At 52.1% G+C, this 22,664-nt stretch overlaps 1 protein-coding gene across 2 annotated transcripts; it reads left to right on the plus strand.

Moving 5' to 3' along the window:
• Positions 1–6,823: 6,823 nt before the first annotated feature.
• Positions 6,824–13,267, plus strand: LOC123345475 (zinc finger protein 850-like). Of its 2 annotated transcripts, none has more exons than XM_044982420.1 (3): positions 6,824–6,855; positions 7,434–7,547; positions 7,917–13,267. In XM_044982420.1, exon 3 carries the CDS (start codon positions 8,075–8,077, stop codon positions 10,298–10,300), a length of 2,226 nt encoding a protein of 741 aa, XP_044838355.1. In that variant the 5' UTR covers positions 6,824–6,855; positions 7,434–7,547; positions 7,917–8,074; the 3' UTR covers positions 10,301–13,267. The 2 variants fall into 2 exon arrangements, with proteins under 2 accessions (XP_044838355.1, XP_044838356.1); XM_044982421.1 differs by having other exon boundaries at positions 7,920–13,267.
• The last annotated feature ends 9,397 nt before the right edge of the window (positions 13,268–22,664 follow it).

A 22,664-nucleotide genomic window follows, 5' to 3' on the forward strand; every position in this document is an offset into this window, starting at 1 on the left:
TTGGAGTTGATGCAAAAACATTTGGATTGCTGCATCTGATCAATTAAAAAGTGGCATAGGCACCCCTCTGGAGATGGCTGGTGATTTGGGTGAAAACTGGAAAACTATTAGAGGATATGGAGGGGGGCACTTGGGACTCTTCTCCATAGACCCTTCTGCTTCAACCAGGTTTGCAAGTGTCTATAGATCAAAGATCTGGCTGATGGCGGCTGCTAAGGCCTGGCTCAGCAAATGGACTTGGTTGGTGCAAAGCCAAACTTTTAGATGTCTCAAAGCCTGCGTTGATCACCTAGGTTCCCTGCACCAGGCATGTGGACAGACAGGCACCTTAGAATGGGATTCACACAACCCAGCATACTAGGCACTGGCAGGGAGCTGCAGAAAGTAGCCAACAGGAGATATTGAGGGGAGGGACATGTCCTAATTCCCACCCCTCTCCAGATATCAGCCCTTCCCAGATTTAGGTACCTCTCTCTAATCGTGGATCCCCACCTGGGACCCCCCTGTTCTGGAGTCAGATGTTGACGTGCTTGTAAGAATGAGTGAGGCAGGCACCCAGGTCCCCACAAAGCAGCCAGAGGAGGGGAGCGTGGGGTGATTCCACCCTTCAACTCATCCCAGGAGTTGGGTCTGTCACCCTGATGTGGGAGACCCAGGTTCAATTTGCCCCTCTGTCTGATGGGAAGAAAGAATTTGAACAGGGGGCACCCACTGCTCCCACCACTGGGCCATGGGATTTGGGGGTCCCTCAATCTCTCCTGTGGAATATGTAATGACTGCTCCAGAGTCCTTAGGAAGGGGGACTGGGCCCTTCCAGGCATCTGCCCCAACCACTGGTCTGCAGAGTCAATCTCTCGCTCTGGCCCAGTGAACTGTTTGCAGCTGGGCTGGGAAAAGAGGGAGGGTGACCAGATGTCCTGATTTTATAGTGAGTGCAACAGTCCCACTATTTGGGATTTGTCTTCTATAGGTGCCAACTCCCCCCACCCCATCCTGATTTTTCACACTTGCTATCTGGTCACCCTACCAAGGGGGCTTGGATGAAGGTCTCTCCCCACCACAGACCCTGCTTGGGACTCAGCAGCTGCTCTGTTCCAGCTCCCAATAGAGGACCCAGGCTGGAAAACAGAGACAGATGGAGCGCAGCCTCCTCTGTCTAAGCAGGCACTAGACCCCTTTGGACACAGCAGCTACTGAATCAACTACCCCCCCGCCCACGACGCCCAACCTTGGAAGACTCAAGAGAAGTCCAGGCTGGATGAAGGCCCAGGCAACCTAGAAATGAGCCTGGCCCCCCTCACCCCTGGCTCCTCTGGAACAACCCGAGTCTCCCTAGAAACCCCCCTTCTCCCCCCTCCCCGGGACCTGCCCGGCTCCCTTCTGTGCCCCCACTGATCCTGTGGCTTCTATGCAGGATGCCGACATAGGGCTGGGAGAAGGGGAGGCGGAGCCCCGATGGGCAGCGGGGCCGGGGTGATGGGTTGATCGCTAGGACCCAGGAGCAGCCGGGAGGCGGCTCCGGGCAGCGAGCCCGGCAGCAGGAAGTGACTCGCAGCCGCTGCGGTGACTCTGGCTCCCAGGCTCCTGGCGAGATCCCCGAGCCCCGGGGGGCGGCTGGTGCTGGGAGCCCGGAGCCCTGGCTGCAGCCGGGAGAGGGGAATCTCCAGCAGGGCCCTTCCCGCTGCTCCCCCCCCCCGGAGCCTCTCCCAGGGCAGAGCCCCCAGCCCGGCCCGGCCCCTGCCCCGGGGGGCCCCGCTCGGAGGGAAGGTGAGAGAGACCCGCCCCCCCGGGCTGCAGGGGGAGGTTTGGCCCCAGGCTGCTCCCAGCGGATCTGGCTGCGATTCCCGCCCGGGGCCCGGAAAGCTGCCGCCAGCCCCGGTGGGGGCGGGATCACGTTACCCCCCATCTGCTGCTTTGTTTCCCTGCCCCTGGCCGCGCTGGTGCGGACGGAGGCTGCAGCTCAGGGGGATTTGAGGAGGGCAGATGGGGAGGGGCGGAAGGTGGGCCAGGGCCAAACTGAACGCAGGGTGGGAGGGGGGCCCAGCTGGGGCCGGGGAAGGAGAGGGGCCCAGGGGCACAACCAGGGCGGGGAGGGGGGCAGCACAGGTGCTGGACCGGGGCTGGGATCCGGCTGAGATTCTGCTGCGGCCACGTGGCCGAGACGGGCGCTGGGGTCCCAGCGCCAGGGGGTCCCTCCGGCCAGCATGGGGCTGCCGGAGTTAATGGTTAAGGCCGGTTAACCGAGAAGCCTAATGTTTATCGGTTAAGCCTTTACATCCCCCTCAGCAACCACATCTCCCGGCGTGTCTGGGGTAACAGTTCCTGTGTCTATTGCAATGGCGTAATGTGAGCGCAGCGCTGACTGATTTCCTGGGCTGGTCTCAAAACTCCTTCAGCTTCCTTTGATCCCCCAATGGGGGTTGCCTTAGCCAATTGCTATTTTGTCTCTCTGTCCAGCACCCCAGTGCTTTATCCCATGTCCCATTTGTGTGTAGAACTTGGTTCCCAAATACTCACTATCGGCCAGAAGTTTCAAGGTTGAAGGCACCTGGATACTTTGTAATATGCCACTAGTGGCCAAAATCCCTTTAAAAATCTGTCCCTAAGGGCCTTAGATTGTCTCCTATACAGGGCTTCTCAAAAGGAACTTTCTGTGGTGTTTTTGTTGTTTGTTTTTTTAACAAAGGATAGATATACAATCCCAAGATAAGTTGACAGCCCCAAGAATTCAAACCCCACCAGTTATGAACCCAACAGTCTAGAATTTAAATAAAGAACTGAATAAACTTTGTTTTTGTCTTATTATGTTTTTGGATCTGAGCCTTTGGGTCCTACTAGCTACGTAGGTTTACTGCTCCCCCTCCCAAAGGATCCATATATCTCGGATGGTTGTACAATCCTGTAACATCCGATGCCATTTTACACTTCCAGGAACATGTGATTTCCCACCACCCCTTGCAAACTGAAAATTGATTTTAAAACCCTATTTCTGTAAGTAAAACCCCCCCCCACACACACTCTGAATGGCCCACTTGACTTTTCTATGACTTCATTTATTGCAGCAGCGATGTAGATTTTTCTACCACATGGTTTCTACTTCTAATGGCCTATTTAAGTTCCCAGCCTTTTATGGATGCTACGTTTTGTGTTGTGATACATTTTCAGGGATGTTCTTCCTTCTGGCAACTACCGGTTTCTATGGCCCAAGTCAAATAATTTTAAAATGAATTGCTCTGTTTCTCCTTTGCATTGGTCAGGCCAGGGGACACTGGGCCGACCTCACCCTTTCTTTTATGTTTTCGCAGTAGGCTAGCTAATACAGGTTAGTTGCCCCATGGTAAATGTGCCCATTTTCTTATAGGCACAGACTCTGTTGCTGATTCCGATGTTAAACGACCCATTATTGTTCATGGACTGAAAACTCTGATACTGATTGTGTGGCTACTGCTCCTGTTCTTTTGCCAAGCGCTGCCTCTGAATGTCTGCACCTGTTTGAGGGGGCATCATGGAAAAGAAATGAAAACATTTAAAACTAAAGATTTAGCACTCTCCCGCCACCACCGATTTCCCACATTCCCTTTCCTTTCCTTCCTCACGGCTTGTCTGATGCTAACAGTGTAAAGTTAATGCAAATAACTCCCAGGGCTTCAAACCCCTGTGTGGACGCTCTCATTCAGATGTAAGGTGGCCTTAGTTTCGACAGTGGCAGTCAAGGCAACCACAGACAAGTGCAGGAGACCTTCCCCCCAGCACTGTCAATTATCAGTCCTTTGATCTCTTCTTGAACATGTTAAAAGCTTGGCTAGTCCAGGTGCAACCCACATCCGATGTTTCAAGTCCAAAGAGAAGGCAGAGGGGTGCTCATCTCATCTTCCCTGAGTGTTGCCTGGTGTGGAAACGGCATTGCGATATTTCACAGCTTTGGCCTGACAAAATTTCATGAAAGGTGTTTGAGGTTGAAATGTAAAGTGATCTCGCGCCTCCTCTCTCTCCTGCACAGGACAGAACTTCCTGCATGAGCAGGAGAATGAAGGCCGGATCGTTTCATGGCATGTTTCATGCTGTACAGGGATCCCCTTTATAAGCAACACAGACCACATGGGGGCACTCTTGTCCCATGAGAATGAACCACAGTTTTGGTGCTTTAAACTGTAAAGACTCTTTGAGCTCAGCATCTCCCTGCTCGCTAACCACAGGGTCGCTAAACTATATCTCTTACTGACTAGGCAGTGCCACGAAAATGTAACTTACACAGGCAGCATAAACTGTCTGTTACTCCTGTCATACGTGGGGATGGTCATATCAGTGACTCTGTGACTGCGATGCTCACAAAGGTGTGAGGCACAGTCTGGCAGCTGTAACAAAAATATATTAAGCTCATTTCACACGTTGTCGTGTTGTGGCTCAGCACAGGTGCAGAGCGCAGGGCTGATCTTGCTCCAAAGCATCCAGAAGCAGGGTGTGGCAGTTACCAGACAGGCTCTGTATTTGTTTCCAAAGCTGCACCGGATGTTTTCATTGCAGGCCAGCCACCGAGCTCGGCTGCACCTTCTTTACTCACCTGAGAGCTGAGGCAGTCAGAGCTCGGAGGGGAGATAGGTGTTTACGACAGCCTCATGTCACAGAGTCACAGTCTCCATGCTCTGGAGCCGCTCTGAATGAAGCCAGGCAGGACTCTGGTGCAGGGTGTCCTGTCTCCCCTCGGAGCACACTCTCACCAGGGCAAGAAGCTTCCTGGGTCTGACCTTGTAGTATTCAGCACCCCTGTTCACATCATGAGTCCACCTGGATGGGACACCTGGGGAAGCCTGACACACCCTTCAGAGGGGCCCTGCACCCCACCTCCTGAGTCAGCTGTGACTCTCAGCTGGCTCGGAAAATAGGTTTATTGGTCACTGGGAACACAGCATAGAACAGAGCTTGTTAGCACAGAAATCAGGAGCTCTCAGCAAAGTCCATCCGGGGGGAATCCAGAGTCTCGAGCCCTGAGCTCTCCCCGCTGAGTCCCAAACCAGGAGACTGACCCACTTCCAGCCCCCACTCCTCAGTGATGCTCAGCTGCCCCTCCTCCATGTTTTCCCTCCTTCCCAGAAAAACCTCCCCCTCTCTCTTTGTTCTCCCACACCTTCAGCTGACTCCTGGCAGCAGACAGGCTCCAGCCATCTCTTGTCAGGATACAGAGTGTCGGCCATTCTCTGTGCCTAGGCAGCCACTCTGCAGTCACACCTGCCCTCTAGGGATGTCCACCATCATCACACACCCGTATCCCACCCCCGGTACTTGAGTAACACATGGGGAAAGGGAGGCACATGCAATATTCAGAAAAAAACATTAAGAACATTCCTACTTCCTCATACCCCTCTGAGACCAGCCCAGGGGCCGGGAAACAGTCCCTAGGATACCTGAGCCTGCAGGTGATGGAGAGACCTGGGGAAAGGGCTGGAGCCGGGCAGGGAAATGACTCTGCACAAAGGGCCCCTTTCAGGGACCAGCTGGGGAGTTTGGCCTACAAGGGGAGGGGCTCCCTGTGTGGGTGAGTCCCAGAGCTGCTGCCCTCAGTGGCACAGCCGGGTTCAACCCCCGTTAGCAGTGTCAGTGGCTGAGCTGCCTGATGAGAGCAAAGGCCCAGGGCAATGGGGCAGTCGCCCGTTCTCCCAGGGCGAGGGAAGAAGATAAAAGGGGGAGTGGAGAGACTGGAAGGGCAGCAGGAGCAGGGAGTGGGGAGGGAGGTTCCCAGTTCCTAGCCCTGCCCGGCTCCATTCCCTGCACCCCCGGGGCAGTCAGCTCTCCTGGGAACAAGGGGAGGAGCTGAGGGAGGAAAAGCCAGTTGCTGACTCTGCTGAGCACCGCAGGACTGAGGGAGCCGGGGCAGAGCTAGAGGGGTTACAATACACCGTGGGGCAGTGCCCTAAAGTGACTCCTTTGATTCTGCTCTTTTTCCGGCGTTTGGCTCAGAGATGCTGTTCTGGGGAGGTGTAGAAGGGACTTGGTGGGGTTAGTTCTAATGGGGGAGGGACCAGGCCGGGAGGGGAATGAACTAACTGGGTTTCTTCCCAGCATGGCAGAGTCCAGAGCATCTGTCTGCAGGGAAAGAGCCTGGGGGGAATCGGGGTGTGACTTGGACTCAAGTCCCTTCTGTAACCTCCCCTCTCACCCCAACAAGCTGAGGAAACACATCTAGACTTTGCTCCAGATCATCCCGTCTTCCAGGAGACAGGGAAGGGAAATGGCTGTGATGGAGCCAGCTCAGGTAGGGGATTTTCAGGGAGCTGCTGGATGAGGTGAGGGAGAGGCAGGGAGGAGACAGGGTGTGAGAAACATTCCCCCATTTCTAAAACAGGACCCAACCCCCCTGGGCAGGGCTGGGTAAACTGACCAGACTCCCAGTGCTGGAGCCTGACCCCGTTGGCCAGAGGCTGCTGTGAAATACGCAGAGAAGCTGTTGGGATTCCTGTCCCTGTCCCCGACTCAGAGCTCTGCTTCCCGGATCAGCCTGTGGCTGGCAGGAGTGTGGGAAATGAGAAGACCCTGCCCTGCTCCGTGTGCTGGGGGGACAGGGAGTTCTCACCTTCTCCCACCCCCTGAAGCCTCCTGGCTGCTGTGATGGGTAGGGGTCTGATTCTGCTACCCTGGCCTCCCCTGAGCTTTGAGTTTTTCCCCCTTTCCCATGACTAGTGGGATTGTATCTGGGGCAGCAGGTGCTGAGTGGGGGACTCTTGTTGTTCCAGATGCCGGTGACCTTCGAGGAGGTGGCTGTGTATTTCACCCAGGGGCAGGGGGCTCTGCTGGACCCCGCTCAGAGAGCCCTCTACAGGGACGTCATGCAGGAGAACTACGAGACGGTGACCTCGCTGGGTAAGGGATTCCCGTCCCCTCGGTTATTACAAGCTGTGGGGTCTGCGTGTCTGAATCTGGTCAGGTTCTTCCCTGGTCAGTTGGATTCAGGGGGAGGGTCGTGTAGTCCACAGCTCCAGTGAGAGAGAGATTTTCATCTCTTTCCCCCTTCAAGGAAACAGAAGAGTCGGAAGCATAATGGACATGTTAATTCATTCCCATCTCTCCAGCTTTCAAGGGGCCAGAAGCAGGGTATTGCCCTGCCTGTGTTATTTCTCCTTCACACACTGTTCACTTTCCTTCCTGGGACTAGCTCCAGCCTTGGAGAGGGCTCTCGGTTCTGCAGGTTTGGAAATAGGCAGGAGTTTAGCACCCGAGCTGAGTGTGTGACAGTGAGTCCCCGCAGCGCATCTATCCTGAGAACTCTGAGTGAGGTTGTAACAACACCCCTGTGCCCCCAGATTTCTGCTTCTCCCAAAGGGTTTGGGTTACCACAGTCCCATGTAGGGTCAGGTTAAATTCAGGGAATGTTCCTAATGGCAAATACTCTACCAGTGCTCCCTGCGCTCTGAGCTATCCTGATTTCACCCCCTGCACAGGATTCCCCATTTCCAAACCTAAGCTGATCGCCCAGCTGGAACGAGGGGAAGAGCCATGGGTCCCGGATCTCCAGGACTCCAAGGACAGGGGGAGCCCGAGAGGCACCTGCACAGGTGAGGAGTCAGGGAAACTGACAAAGAAATCATCTGGCGAGTGAAGGTAAAAGCTGGGACTCACAAAATGTGCAGTTAATTAAAGCCCTCAGTTCTGTCCCTTCTCACCCAGGTCAGGGCTGCAGTCAGCAGGTGTCGTAGCATCAAGTCAAATATCAGTCCTGGCTTCCCACTCATCCTGTTAGCTGTCAGGAATTTTCTCCCTGGCTTTCCTTCCCTGGGAGCGTTTGGGTGGGATGTGGAGGCAGAATCCAATGTGTCTGTCTCCCCAACAGTCACTGTGTTGTGTTTTCCCTCTTTGCTATTCCCCTTTCTGTCCTATCTCCCTGGCACAGGCAGTGACTCCTGTCTGGATTCTCTCTCTCCCAGCAGGTGATAGGACAGTGAGTGAGAACAAGGAGGAGAATCAGCAGCAGGAAGGTCCTGGGAAAGTGGAACTGCATGAGACATTTTTGAGAAGAGCTGAAGGGAATTTTTCCCGGGGCTTGGAACAGGGAAATGCCTGGGGAGATCGACACAGATCAGAGATGCATCTGGGAAACTATCCCAGGAAGAAACTGGATGAATCCACTCAACGTGGCAGAAGATGGAAGGATCCCAAGGAAACCACAGTCCAGCAGACAAGTCACAATGACGAGAAACCCTACAAATGCCTTGAGTGTGGGAAAAGTTTCCATTTTAGTGCAAAGCTTAGTACACATCAGAGAACCCACACAGGAGAGAAGCCCTATAAATGCTTGGAGTGTGGGAAAAGCTTCAGTAAGAAGCCAAGTCTTATTAAACACCAGAGACTGCACACAGGAAAGAGACCCAATACATGCCTTGACGATGGAAAAAGTTTTAGCAAAAGTTCATCCCTTATTAAAAATGCGAGAATCTACATAGGAGAAAGTTCCTACAAATGCCTTGAGTGTGGGAAAAGTTTCAGTTTGAAGTCAACTCTTAATACACATCAGAAAATCCACAAGGGAGAGAAACCCCATAAATGCTTGGACTGTGGGAAAGCTTTCAGTCAGAACTCATATCTTATCGAGCATAGGAGAATCCACACAGGAGAGAGACCGTATAAATGCCTTGAGTGTGGGAAAAATTTCATTTGTCGTTCACACCTTGCTAAACATAGGAGAATCCACACGGGTACCAAACCCTATAAATGCCTTGACTGTGGGAAAAGTTTCATTGACAGTACAAAACTTATTAGACATCAGGCAATCCACACAGGAGAGAGACCCCATCAATGCTTGGACTGTGGGAAAAGCTTCATTCAGAAGATACACCTTATTACACACCAGAGACTGCACACAGGAGAGAGACCCTATACATGCCTTGAGTGTGGGAAAAGTTTCAATTTGAAATCAACCCTTAATACACATCAGAAAACCCACACGGGAGAGAAACCCCATAAATGCTTGGACTGTGGGAAAACTTTTGGTCAGCGCTCACAGCTTACTAAACATAGGAGAATCCACACAGGAGAGAGACCGTACAAATGCTTTGGGTGTGGGAAAAATTTCATTAGCCGCTCACACCTTATTAAGCATCAGAGAATCCACACAAGTGCCAAGCCCTATAAATGCCTCGACTGTGGGAAAAGTTTTGTTGACAGAACAAAACTTATTAGACATCAGGCAATCCACACAGGAGGGAGACCCCATAAATGTTTGGACTGTGAGAAAAGCTTCAGTAAGAAGTCAAACTTTATTAGGCACCGGAGACTGCACACAGGAGAAAAACCCTATAAATGCCTTGAGTGTGGGAAAAGTTTTAGTCAAACTTCAAACCTTATTGCACATCAGAGGACCCACACAGGTGAGAGACCCTATAAATGCCTTGAGTGTGGGAAAAGTTTCAGTTTGAAATCAACCCTTAATACACATCAGAAAACCCACACAGGAGAGAAAACCCATAAATGCCTTGACTGTGGGAAAACTTTCAGTCAGAGCTCACAGCTTACTAAACATGGGAGAATTCACACAGGAGAGAGACCATATAAATGCCTTGAGTGTGGGAAAGATTTTAAGGAAAGTTCATCCCTTACTAAACATAGGAGAATCCACACAGGAGAAACACCTTACAAATGCCCTGAGTGTGGGAAAAGTTTTAGTCAGAGCTCACACCTTATTGCACACCAAAGAATCCACACAGGATTACGACCCTATAAATGTCCTGAGTGTGGGAAAAGTTTCATTTGCCATTCAAACCTTATTAAGCATCAGAGAATCCACACTGGTGACAAATCCTATAAATGCCTCGATTGTGGGAAATGTTTCCTTGACAGAACAAAACTTATTACACATCAGGCAACCCATACAGGAGAAAGACCCCATAAATGCCTGGACTGTGGGAAAAACTTCATTCAGAAGTCACAACTTATTAGACACCAGAGAGTGCATACAGGAGAGAGACCCTTTAAATGCCTTGACTGTGGGAAAACTTTCAGGCAGCACTCACACCTTATTACTCATCAGAAAATCCACACAGGCGACAAACCCTATAAATGTCTTGACTGTGGGAAAAGTTTTGTTTACAGAACAAAACTTACTGATCATCAGAAAACCCACACGGGAGAGAAAGCCCATAAATGCTTGGACTGTGGGAAAACTTTCAGTCAGCGCTCATACCTTACTCGACATGGGAGAATCCACATGAGGGAGAGAACTTATAAATGCCTTGAGTGTGGGAAAAGCTTCAGTAAGAGCTCAGAGCTCACCAAGCATGAGAAAATCCACGAAGGTGAGAGACCCCAGCAATAGCCTGGCTGCAGAAATCGATTCAGCTTGACTTCACACATCAGTGATCCACACAACAGAGAGACCTTGAATGTGGGAGAAGCTTCATGTGGTGCTCCCGAAATATCAGGCATCCGCAAATCCGCACAGTGAAGAAACCTCTGAGATGTTCTCAGTGTGGAAAATGCTCCAAGTGGAGCTAACACCACAGTGGACATCAGAGACTACTCCACACAGCAGGGAAATTCTCTCAGGGCCCTGACTAGGGCTGGCCGTCGTGACAAACCCATTTCCTTGTTCCCACACACATCAGGGGCTTTTGGCTCCCAAGGATCCAGCTGCCCATCGCTGGGGTGAGGATCCAGCAGCAGCCGAGCAGCAGCTGGTCAGTGACCCTCTGGCTTTGCCTGGTCTAAGCAAACCCCAGGCAGAGGAGGAAAAGCCCCCATCAGCCCCTCCTCCCTGCTGCAGCCGTGGCTGCTGAGCTGATGGGCCACAGGTCGGGGAAGGGAGAGAAACTCCCCCAGCCGCTCCCTCTGCCTGGCTGAAGTTCCCCCATCTCCCTTCCCTTCCCAGCCGGGATCCCCCTGCCAAGGAGATGAGAAGGACACTTGGGCCAGGCCCCAGCTTCAGTCTAGACACCTGTCCACAGCCCCTGAGATGGGCTCCCCCACTTACCTGGAGCTGTTCCCTGCAGAGCGAGTGTTCCTGGGGGCTGGTAACTCCTCCCCTCCCCAAATCCCACAGAACACTGGATTCTGGGGGATCCAACATTAAGGCACCAGGACATTGGGTTCTGGGGAGGTCACTGGGGATTGAATGGCTGGGGCTGGGGGAGCTGGGGAGCAGGAGGAGCTGGGTGCTGGGCTATCAAGTGTTTGGGGATCATGGGATAAGAGGCGAGGGAGAGCACAGGGGTAGAGAGGTGCTGCCTCTCCTCACTCACCCCCTCTGCCCCTTCCCCCTGCCCTCTCTGCATTCAGACAGCACCACTGAGAGGGGCTGAGTCCCACAGGGCCTTTTGTGGGAGGCCTGGAGACCCCACCTCTGCCTCCGCAGCATCAGCCTCTGAGCATCTGTCTATGGTAGGAAACGTGGTCAGGATCAGCCAGAGCATCTCTGTGACCCTGCACCAGATTTCCTAGTGTAAATTCGCCCCGAGCATCTTATGTGTAAGGCTAAGAGTTTGTCATGGATATTTTTAGTAAAACTCATAGGTAATAAAGAAAAATTCACAGAATCCCATGACCCGTCCATGAGTTTTACTAAAAACATCCGTGACAAAATGGGGAGGGAGAAGGCTCCAGCACCCATCGCTGCTTGGGTTTGGTGTCCCTTGACTGCTTACTAATGTGTTCTAACTCTCTCCCATTGGCAGGGTGATCATTGGTCCCTGAGTTTCCCCTCTGGGGCCGGATTGTCTCATTCCCAGATCGTCTCACATTACTCCTGGCCAGGCTGAAAAGCATTGAGTGTTTGTACATTTTCTCCCTTATGGAGCAGAATTAACTAGATGCTAAAAGAATGTGCAGCAGGGATAGTAAATGTGGTGTTTTACCTTCTGTGCTATTTCAGGGTGATGGGGTCTGTCCGAGGGTTCCCTCCTTCCCCCCATCACTGTCACACAGGAGAGCCTCTGTCTCAGCCATGGAGAGTTGTATCATGACCCAATTCTACCCCTCCGTGTCCCAATGTCACTTACCACCGTGTCCATGGCTCTCCATGCTTAGGAGTCACAGTTTTGATGTCAATGATCCTAAGTCAGACCCCTGAGGGCTTGGGAAGACAGTGTCCCAGAACTAGGAGTGGGCAGGGAAATCCCAATGAACCTCAAAGCACAGTTTGACCTTTCAGATCTTGTAGCCCTGTTTCCATCTATTGGTAAAATTGCTTCCTGACTTTTTCTAGGCTAGTCCAGATCATTTGTAGATGGGAAGATTTTTCTTTCTTTCTCTTTCTTTTATTATAATGATGCAACCAATACAACCGAATAATGAAGCTCGAAGTGAAGCTGGTTTAGCCACTTCAGAAGAAAACGGGTACGTTTATTTTCCTGATTTTGAGTCTTAAAAGATTCTTTGAGATTTCACTTTATGAATGTGAAAGTGTTTTATGGCCCACCCTGGATTGTGGGTTTTTCTCTCTTCGTGAAGGCCGTGAGGTCACGTACTTTGATATTAGTTTAGTTTGACAGGATGTAGCTGAGGTTTATTGAGGACTTCAGGAAACAAATGATCGTTTGTTGGAATCATCCTCTTTTAGATTTTATTTTAATTTTTATCTGATGCTTTGTCATGAGATATTTTTGTGTGGTTTGAACAATGACAGTGATCAGTATCTCTCAGCACAAACACGGATGCTGCGAGCTAGATTCACAGTGCAAGAGGCAGAGACTGAAATGGAGAATAAAGTTACTGCCTGATCCCTGCAGCGATGTGAGGTACTGCTGGGAGGGGAAGAAGGCAAGAACAGCAGAGCTGGGCAACTGCTGGGTTTGCTCCTGAGAGCCTGACGGCTGAGGCTGAGAACTGTGAACTCGCTGCATCACAGCCACAGAGCGACTACACTTGGCTTGTCAGTTTCATGTGAAGCTGCCCCTCAAATCTAAAGGACCGTGAATGACACCCCAAAAATGATAGGGGGAAGGAGTCAGTATCTCCCTATTGCTGAGATGCCGAGGTTGGGCGCAGGCAAGAAGGGAGCCTAGGATGTCAATAGACCGGGGCAGCCTTGAAGTCAGGCCGACCCCTATCGATGAGCCCGGAGTCCGACCAGGTGGTGGATCCTCCAGTGCCGGCCGACACCCAAAGCACCACATCGGCCTCCTCACCCTGTCCGAAGGAGCTGATTGTGGCCCCACCCCACTCCGTCCTGCAGGACTACCAGGCCTACCAAGAACTGGGTCCTCTAAGGCCTGGTCTACACTAGGAGTTTATGTCGAATTTAGCAGCGTTAATTCGATTTAACCGTGCAACCGTCCACACCAGGAAGCTAATTAGTTCGACCTAGAGGGCTCTTTAGTTCGAATTCGGTACTCTACCCCGACGAGGGGAGTAGCGCTAAATTCGACATGGCTATGTCGAGTTAGCCTATGTGTGGATGGAAATCGACCTTAGTAGCTCCGGGAGCTATCCCACAGTGCACCACTGTGTTGACGCTCTGGACAGCAGTCTGAGCTCAGATGTTCTGATCAGCCATACAGGAAAAGCCCCGGGAAAATTTGAATTCCTTTTCCTGTCTGGCCATTTTGAATCTCAATTCCTGGTTGGACATCGGGGTGAGCTCAGCAGCACTGGCAGCGATGCTGAGCTCTCCAGCAGAGGAGTCCATGCAATCTCAGAGTAGAAAGAGGGCCCCAGCATGGACTGACCGGGAAGTCTTGGATCTGATCGCTGTGGGGGGCGATGAGTCTGTGCTTTCGGAGCTGCGCTCCAAAAAACGGAATGCAAAGACCTACGAGAAGGTCTCCAAAGCCATGGCACTCAGAGGATACAGCCGGGATGCAACGCAGTGCCGCGTGAAAATCAAGGACCTGAGACAAGGCTACCAAAAAATCAAAGCGGCAAACGGACGCTCTGGAGCCCAGCCCCAGACATGCCGCTTCTACGAGGCACTGCATGCCATTCTCGGTGGGTCTGCCACCACTGCCCCACCAGTGACCGTGGACTCTGAGGATGGGATAGTGTCGACGGGCTGTTTCTCGGCGATGTTCGCGGATGGGGAAGATGAGGAAGGGTTTGTGGAGGACGAGGCAGGCGACAGCACTTACAATACTGCTTTCCCCGACAGCCAGGATCTCTTCATCAGCCTCACAGAGATCCCCTACCAACCCTCCCCAGCCGTTAACCCGGACTCTGAATCAGGGGAAGGATCAGTTGGTAAGTGCTATAAACATGTAAACATTTATTTTTTAAAAAACAGGAATAAAAACTATATGAAAAGAAGGTCAATACATATAGGGATTGAACAGAAATCCTCTTGGGACAGTTCCACGAAGCTCTCGTAGAGGTACTCGAAAAGCCTCCGCAGGAGGTTCCTGGGGAGAGGTGCCTTATTGGGTGCTCCGTGGAAGCACACTCTTCCGCGCCCGGCCATCCTGAGGTACAGTGGGAGCATTGCCTCAACCAGCATGGCAGCATAGGGCCCTGGTCTGTGCAGGGATTCACGCAGCATGCGCTCTCTGTCTCTCCTAGTGACCCGCCTCAGGGTGATCTCGCTCGGCGACTGCTGCATCTAATTAGGGGAATTACTGTAATGTTACTATTGTGAATGCTTGACTTTTCCTTTGCATAACAATGACCGTCGTTTAACAGCCACGTGGTGGAGGCTGCAGAGGAAAAGCATACAGGGATCTTTCCCGGGGACAGCTGCGAGGGGCTGGAACAGGGTCAGACTTTATGCTTTCCAGATTGCCTGCAGCAGGAGGGCACTGCTATCCATTAACTGTTAAGCAGCCTAAAGTTTATGGCTTATCAGGCCTGGCTGCTACACGGATTCTGCTGTCCTGCCCCGCTTGTCCGATCTCCAGTGCAAGACCCCAGGCAATGAAAGCAAATGCCGAAAATTCGAACTTGTCCTGAGAGCACATGAGATAGGTGCCCTGTATGGTCTTGTTCACAGAAACTGAGCAGACTGTGTTCAGTGTTCGCAAACATGTATCTTTGCAAGGAAATCACTTCCTTTTTCCCATCACACAGCTGCGGCTCTTTCCCGAACTGCCCCGGCATCCCCCTCACAGAGGCTGGCGCACATTAGGCGGCGAAAGAAAAAGACTCGGGACGAGATGTTCGCTGAACTGATGGCCTGCTCCAGAGCCGAGGCGGCCCAGCAGAGCCAGTGGAGGGAGACCCTCTCTCAGCAGCAGCGCTCACACAGCGAATGGGAGGACAGGTGGCGGCAGGAAGACCAGCAGGCGACTCAAACGCTGCTTGGACTAATGAGGGAGCAAACGGACACGCTCCGGTGCCTTGTGGATGTTCTGCAGGACCGCAGGCAGGAGCAGAGAGCCCCCCTGAACTGTATCTGCAACCGCCCTCCCCCGCCACAAAGTCCTGTCCCCCCCTCACCCAAAATCACAAGAAGGAGGGGCGCTAGGGGCCGTGAAAACTGTCACTCCACCCCAGCAGAGCGCTCATGTACCAAACAGCTCTCATTCCCTAAAGTATGAGAATTGCTTCCCTTCCTGGCTCACCCGATCCAAAATCCCAGTTTCATCCCCCAACTGTGTAGTTGAGTATTAAAAATAGTTTGCTGTTCATTACTGTTTCCGTCATGTTTCTTTGCAGAAGACTTTGTGTGAAGGGGAGATAGGGGTTTGTTAATTGCATAGGACAGCCACCATTACCATGGTACTGACATGGGGGCAGGATCAACAGCAGGTCACACACAGAGTGCAGTCACTAGGCACCCGGGTCACTCTGGGAGGTGTCTGCTGCCCCAGGTCAGTCTGGGAGGTGTATGCTGCCCCAGGATCCGAGCGCCTGGCATCCACAAATGGCAAGGCAGGCTGCCCTTACCATGCCCTTCCACCCTAGCCATGAACCTCTCCGATGCCCTGAGCCCCAGCCAGAGCCATCATCCCCCTACACCTACTCACCCTTCCCACACACCCCTCACCCCTTCTGCAAACCCACCCCTTCCTGCACACCCTCCTGTAACCGTTCTCCCCCCAGAGACCGCTGTAGGAGCAGGAGCCTGTCAGTCCTCGAGTGTAGAAGCAGTATGTACATCACTGCACACCGTACCCACCACAGTCTGTGTCCCTGTTGTAACCCTTTAACTCAAATTCGTTAGTAAAGAAAACTTTGTGAATTAAAAATGTTCCAATAACTTTATTTTTAAACGTCTGTTGGAAGGGGGGAAACCTGGTGAACGGGGTATGTAACCGCTGAAAAAAGTCAATAGTAACTGAAACAGGGGCAGGTTCAGCTTCTCTGTAAAGAGACTGGACAGTCATAGGTTACCCTGCTCTCTGAGGAACCTAGCTTTCAAAGCCTCCCGGATGCACAGCGCTTCCCGCTGGGCTCTTCTAATGGCATGGCTTTCTGGCTGAGCGTAATCAGCAGCCAGGCGATTTGCCTCAACCTCCCATCCCGCCATAAAGGTCTCCCCCTTGCTCTCACAGAGATTGTGGAGCACACAGCAAGCTGCAATAACAATGGGGATATTGGTTTCGCTGAGATCCGAGCGAGTCAGTAAGCTCCGCCATCTCCCCTTGAGACGTCCGAAAGCACACTCCACCACCATTCTGCACTTGCTCAGCCGGTAGTTGAAGAGCTCCTTGTCACTGTCCAGGGCGCCTGTATAGGGCTTCATGAGCCAGGGCATTAGCGGGTAGGCTGGGTCCCCGAGGATCACTGTAGGCATCTCCACATCCCCAAAAGTTATTTTGTGGTCCGGGAAGAAACTACCTTCCTGCAGGCGTCTAAACAGACCAGAGTTCCTGAAAACACGCGCGTCATGAACCTTGCCCGGCCACCCGACGTAGATGTTGGTAAAACGTCCCCTATGGTCCACCAGTGCTTGCAGCACCATTGAAAAGTAGCCCTTTCGGTTAATATACTGGCTGGCCTGGTGGGCTGGTCCCAGGATAGGGATGTGAGTGCCATCTATAGCCCCACCGCAGTTTGGGAATCCCATCGCGGCGAAGCCATCTATGACGACCTGGACGTTTCCCAGGGTCACTACCTTTGAGAGCAGTAGGTCAACGATTGCGTGGGCTACTTGCATCACAGCAACCCCCACGGTAGATTTGCCCACGCCAAAGTGATTCGCTACTGACCGGTAGCTGTCTGGCGTGGCAAGTTTCCAGAGGGCTATGGCCACTCGCTTCTGCACAGTCAGGGCTGCTCACATCTGGGTGTCCTGGCGCTTCAGGGCAGGGGCCAGCAAGTCACACAGTTCAAGGAAAGTGCCCTTACGCATCCTGAAGTTTCGCAGCCACTGTGATTCATCCCAGACCTGCAACACTATGCGGTCCCACCAATCCGTGCTTGTTTTCCGGGCCCAGAATCGCCGTCCCATAGCATGAACGTGACCCATTGCCACCATGATCTCCACGGCGCGGGATCCCGTGCTTTGTGAGAGGTCTGTGCCACTCTCACACTTCATGTCCTCACCACGCTGCCGGAGCCTCCTTGCCCGATTTCTCAGCAGCTGACTGTGGAAGAGGTGGACGATAAGGTGCGAGGAGTTGACAACGGCCATAAGTGCAGCGATGATCGCAGCGGGCTCCATGCTCGCAGTGCTGTGGCGTCCGCGCTGTCACTGACCAGAAAAGTGCGGTAACAGTTTTCCCGCCGGCGCTTTCAGGGAGAGAGGGCGGGAGTGACGGTTGAATGACGACAGTTACCCAAAACCACCCTCGACACATTTTTCCCCCAGCAGGCATTGGGGGCTCTACCCAGCATTCCAATGGGAAGCGGGGACTGCGGGAACTGTGGGATAGCTGCCCAGAATGCACCGCTTCCAGTGTCGACGCTTGCCCCGTTAGTGTGGACTCACAAAGTCGAATTAGTGTCCTTAGTGTGGATACACAAATTCAAATTCATAAGGTCGAATCCACAAATTCGACCTAAGTTAAATCGAACTACTCTTGTAGTGTAGACATACCCTAAGGGCAAGCAGGGGGGTAAAAGGCGGTTTTGATGGGATGCTCGGGGGTACCTCACCAGTTCTCAGCAGAGATGCACCCCTAATAAAGCTTCCTTTCTCCAGCCCGTTGTGTGCTTTCCTCCCGGAATGGTCAGGGCTCACTTCAGACCGATGGGTCCTCAACACCATTTCCCGAGGTTACACCTCTCAGTTGACCTCCTACCCCCTCTGAGGAGCGCCGTCGCCACACGCTCGATGTGAGGCGGGCTCTGGCTTTCTACCTCGAGCGAACCAAGCCATTCTGAAAGTCCTTGCAACTGTTTGTCCCTTTGGCTGAGTGCGTGAGAGCCAGCCGATTTCCACTCAGCAGCTTTCCAACTGGATCACCTTGTGCATCTGCTCCTGTTATGAGCTGGCAGGTGTCCCCACCACCACCCATTGTGAGGGCATACTTGACATGGGTACAGGCCTCATCGGCTGTCTTCCTAGCCCACGTCCCTATACAGGACATTTGTAGGGCCACCATGTGGTCTTCAGTTCACACATTCACTTTGCACTATGCAATAGTTTCCCAAACCAGGGATGACACCATGTTCGGCAGGGCGGTACTCCATCCTGGGAACTTGTGAACTCCTACCCACCTCCAACAGACATAGCTTGGAATCACCTACTGTGGAATACACATGAGCAATCACTCAAAGAAGAAAAGACAGTTACCTTTCTATAACTGGTGTTTTTCGAGGTATGTTGCTCATGTCCATTCCACATCCCACCCTCCTTCCCCTCTGCCGGAGTTGACAGGCAAGAAGGAACTGAGGGGGAACACACAGCTCCCCTTATACCGTGCCAGGCAGGCACCACTCCAGGGGTCGCGGGGGGCGCTCCCCACTTATGGGTACTGCTAGGGGTAAAGCTTCCGGCACCAGTGCACATGGTGAGCATGCACCGACCATGGAATAGACGTGAGCAACATATCTTGAAGAACGCCAGTTATGGAAACGGTAACTGTCCTTTATCTGGCCGTCCACCAATTGGAAGAAAGGGGTAAACAAAGAAATTTACAATTCATCTGTAGAACACTTCAGAGCTCACTTACACCATGGAGTTGCCTGACCCCAAGACCCAGCAAAGACTTTTCCAGTATAAAGGATGGGAGAATGAGAAGGAGGAAAAAATGCCTCTGGCCATCTCCCCTCCCCTATTCCAATTCATGGCAGCAAGGTACCTTGAAAGTGCATCACTGAACTCAGGGAGTGGTCCTGGCTGGAAGACTTTCCAGTGAGTTCGGGCTGCTGACTGCTTTTGGGTGAGCGACATCCTTTTGCTTATGGGGGAACCTATAAGTTGTCCACACTATCCTCCTTGGGTCAGTGGTGTGAGTCCTCATGAGGAGCACTTCCACCGACCGAAGAGGGGGCATGTGAGGAGCTGAGAGCCTGGTCTCTTAGCTCCAGCAGCAGGTCCCTCCCAGGAGCCTGGTTGCCCGATAGGCTCTGGGTGAGCTGCCCCACTCTATTTGCCATTCCCTGGAAAGAGCAGGGGAAGCCACCTGGAGCTTCTCCCCTACACATACACAGTACCCCTCCCACACCTTGTTAAACATCAGAGAATCCACCCAGGAGAGAGATTCCATAAGTGTTTGGGCTGTGGGAAAAGTTTCATGCAGAGGTCAAACCTTGTTAAACATCAGACAATGCACACAGGATAGAGACCGCACAGGTGCTTAGACTGTGGGAAAAGATTCAGACAGAAAACAGCCCTTGTTTCACATCAGAGAATCCACATGAGAGAGACCCGAGAAGTGCTTGGACTGTGGGAAAAGTTTCACACAGATCACACCTCATTAAGCATGGAAGAATCCACACAGGATCTAAATTTCTGTCACACGTGACAATAAAAGGTTAAGCAACTTGCATGCAATTGACTCAGAGTTAACCTTTAGAGAGAGATTTAAATGTGTGTCCACCTTAGATAAGCTAGAGTTTGAAATGTAAATGTGTATTATTAAATACTTGGAAGAAGTGGGGTAACTGTAGTGGTCTATGTTTAGCTGTATCTTGTTAGAGGTTAACAATTTATCCCAAGGGTTCCTGTGTTCTGTTCACTCAGGGATCAATAATTCAGAGATTATACCTGTCACGCCTGCCGCCTGCCCAGTTCTAGCTCAGTCTCATTGAAATCACTGCGGGTAGGGCCTGAAGGATGGAGGGAATGTTTATTTCTGAAATCACCAAAATGTGTTTTGGAAGGTTAATGTCAATGGGATCTGTTCTGCTCTCCTGCTCGGACATTTTCTCTGGAGATCCTGGACACAGAAAGGAGCAGGTGCTACCATCTTGGCTACCAATCCTACAGGTGACTATCTACATGAGCATTTCTCAAACTATGGGGCAGAGCCTCCCAAGGGAGGTGTGTGGGTTGTTTTTGTTTTTTTTTTAAAAAGAGCACTGGCTGTCGGCACTGGGTGGTTGGGGCTCATGAAGAAGGAACAGGCCCATCTGGGAGGTGGGGATAAATGCTCAGGCTCTGAAACCCAGGTGGAGCAGCAGCACAGAAGTAGGGGTGTCAATGGGGTGATAAGTCTGCTGTGAACAGTGATACTGAGGAATATCACTTTTTACGTGGCCACCCTCACTTCTGTGCTGCTATTGGAGGCCTTCAGAGCTGGGCGCATCGCCAGCAACTACTCTGCCGATAGAGCTGGGTGGTGATATATGTGCTTGTGAGGGTGGGGGCGTAATGACCAAAGACACAAAGAAGATGTGGGGGTGGCGGGGACTGATAAAATGCATTTGAGAACCACTGGTCTACACTATTATGGTCACCACGTTTACAAAATGATAAATCTTCTCCAAAGTATGTCCTGTGAGGTATCAGGAAAAGCCATCGTCTGCGGAATATTATTGTCCCATTAAAATGTGTCTATCAGCACTGTCCATGGAGCTCGGAGAGTTTGCTGTAGGTTTGTTACATGCTGTAAAGCTGGAAAACGCCCCCAGAGGAGCTCCCCAGAGACAGCGGCACCTGCACACCAGCTAGGTGCTAAGTGGCCATTAATTGCTCAGCCGGCCCTTCACCAGCTGTGGAGCCGGGAACCAGAGAGTTACAATTCACCGGAAGGACGGCTGGACGCTCACTTAGGCCACAGACTGATTGTCGCCTGCCCCCCGGCTGGGGGGTGAACCTCAAAGAGGAGAGTGGTACAAAAGCACAAGGGAGAATTGCCTCCATTTTCACCTCTCCTCTCCCATCTTTACAGAAGGCAACAAGATGGCTTGAAAGGCAACAGGGGCCGTGGAGTGGGGAGGATGGACCAAGCCTGGAAGGAAATCCAGCCTGGGTACTCAGAACTGTGAACTGCCTGCAACAGCGGATGGGGTGGGAAATCCTGTTTGCTTCGCATCTTCCTTAGCTTGGTAAAATGTAGGATTTAAATGCATGTTTTAATTTTATTTTTTTTAACCAGTTCTGACCTTTTACATCCTTCTCCCTTGTAATCCCTGAAAACCCCCTTGCTCCAGTTAGTAAAGTGGTTTTAGTGTTTTGTCTGGACCTGTGTATTTTCATTGAAGTTTTTGGGGGTATTTGACTGGAGAGAACAAGGCTGTGGCCTAATCTGGCCCCTTTGTGGGGGTGACCCACTAATGACTGAGTTTGTCCATCCCAGTGACCAGACTGAGCTGTCCAAGATGCACATTCCCGGGGCGCAAGGCTGGGAGTAGAAAACTGGCTGATGTTGCTGTGTCGTTTGGTAAGTTCCTGAGTGTCTGGCTAGTCACACTCAGTACAGTGCATCCAGGAGTGACTTTGAAGGCTGGTGCCTGTGTGTGAGCAGAGCGTGGAGGGGTTTGTTGTTCACACAGGGCAGCAGTGTAAAACATGCCCTGGGATGGAGAATTAAGCAGTTCAACAGTCCAGATTGTACCTGGAGTATGTCTCACACCCGCTGTCTCCTGGGACCCAGCATGGCACCGTTGGGCTTGCATCATCCTGATCCTGAAAGGGAAGCTGAGCAGGGCAAACCAGAGAAGGGGAACTAGCCAACTGCATCTTCAACTGCTTCGGCTTCGGCTAAACCCTGAACTCCCCCTGGGATGTGAGACTTGAAATTCTGCTGCCAACCTTCCCCCCATGTGTCTGTTTCCTTCCCACTGGTCTAAACAATTATGCAACCCTCCCACCCCCTTCTATTCTTTATCCTTTTGCCTTCTCTGTCTCTCTCTCCCCTACAAATCAGACCCAGCCAGCTGAGACAACCAGAGGTAGCCTGTGACCAGGGAGCAGGTTAAAGCAAGGGCTTAGCCAGCCCAATGCAGAGAAAAGTTTGCCACAGACGGGCTGATCAGCCAGCAGCGGGTGCCCAGGTTTCTCCTGCAGGGAGGCTGCAAGCAAGACTAAATGCTGACAGGAGACGTTTCTATGCGGGATGCCCCCTTACTGCTGGAAGAAGCTGCCCGAATCCAGGGGCAGTGGCTCCCCAGGGGGCAGGAACTGGGACGGGGGCTGCAATGCAATGGGTTCTATTGCTAGGACCTAGGAGTAGCTGCAGGAGTGATCGCTGGCTGGGCTCAGGCCCAGCAGCAAGAAGTGACTCAGGAAGCAGGATCGCTTGAAAGACAATAGGAGCATCATTGAACTGGGGTGAGTGGTCCTCGCTGGAAGGCTTTCCAGTGAGCAGGGACTGCTGAAACCTCTTGGGTGAGAGACGTCCCTTTGCTTGTAAGGGTACGTCTACACGCCAAACCTAACCCAAGCTATATTAGGTTGACTTACAGCCACCAGAGTAATTACTGCG

This window comes from Mauremys mutica, chromosome 12 (assembly GCF_020497125.1).
Source record: "Mauremys mutica isolate MM-2020 ecotype Southern chromosome 12, ASM2049712v1, whole genome shotgun sequence".
NCBI classification, from domain to species: Eukaryota; Metazoa; Chordata; order Testudines; family Geoemydidae; genus Mauremys; species Mauremys mutica.

Coding starts and splice junctions, on each gene's coding strand:
- LOC123345475 (XM_044982420.1), top strand. CDS start 8,075: ATGCATCTGGGAAACTATCCCAGGAAGAAACTGGATGAATCCACTCAA.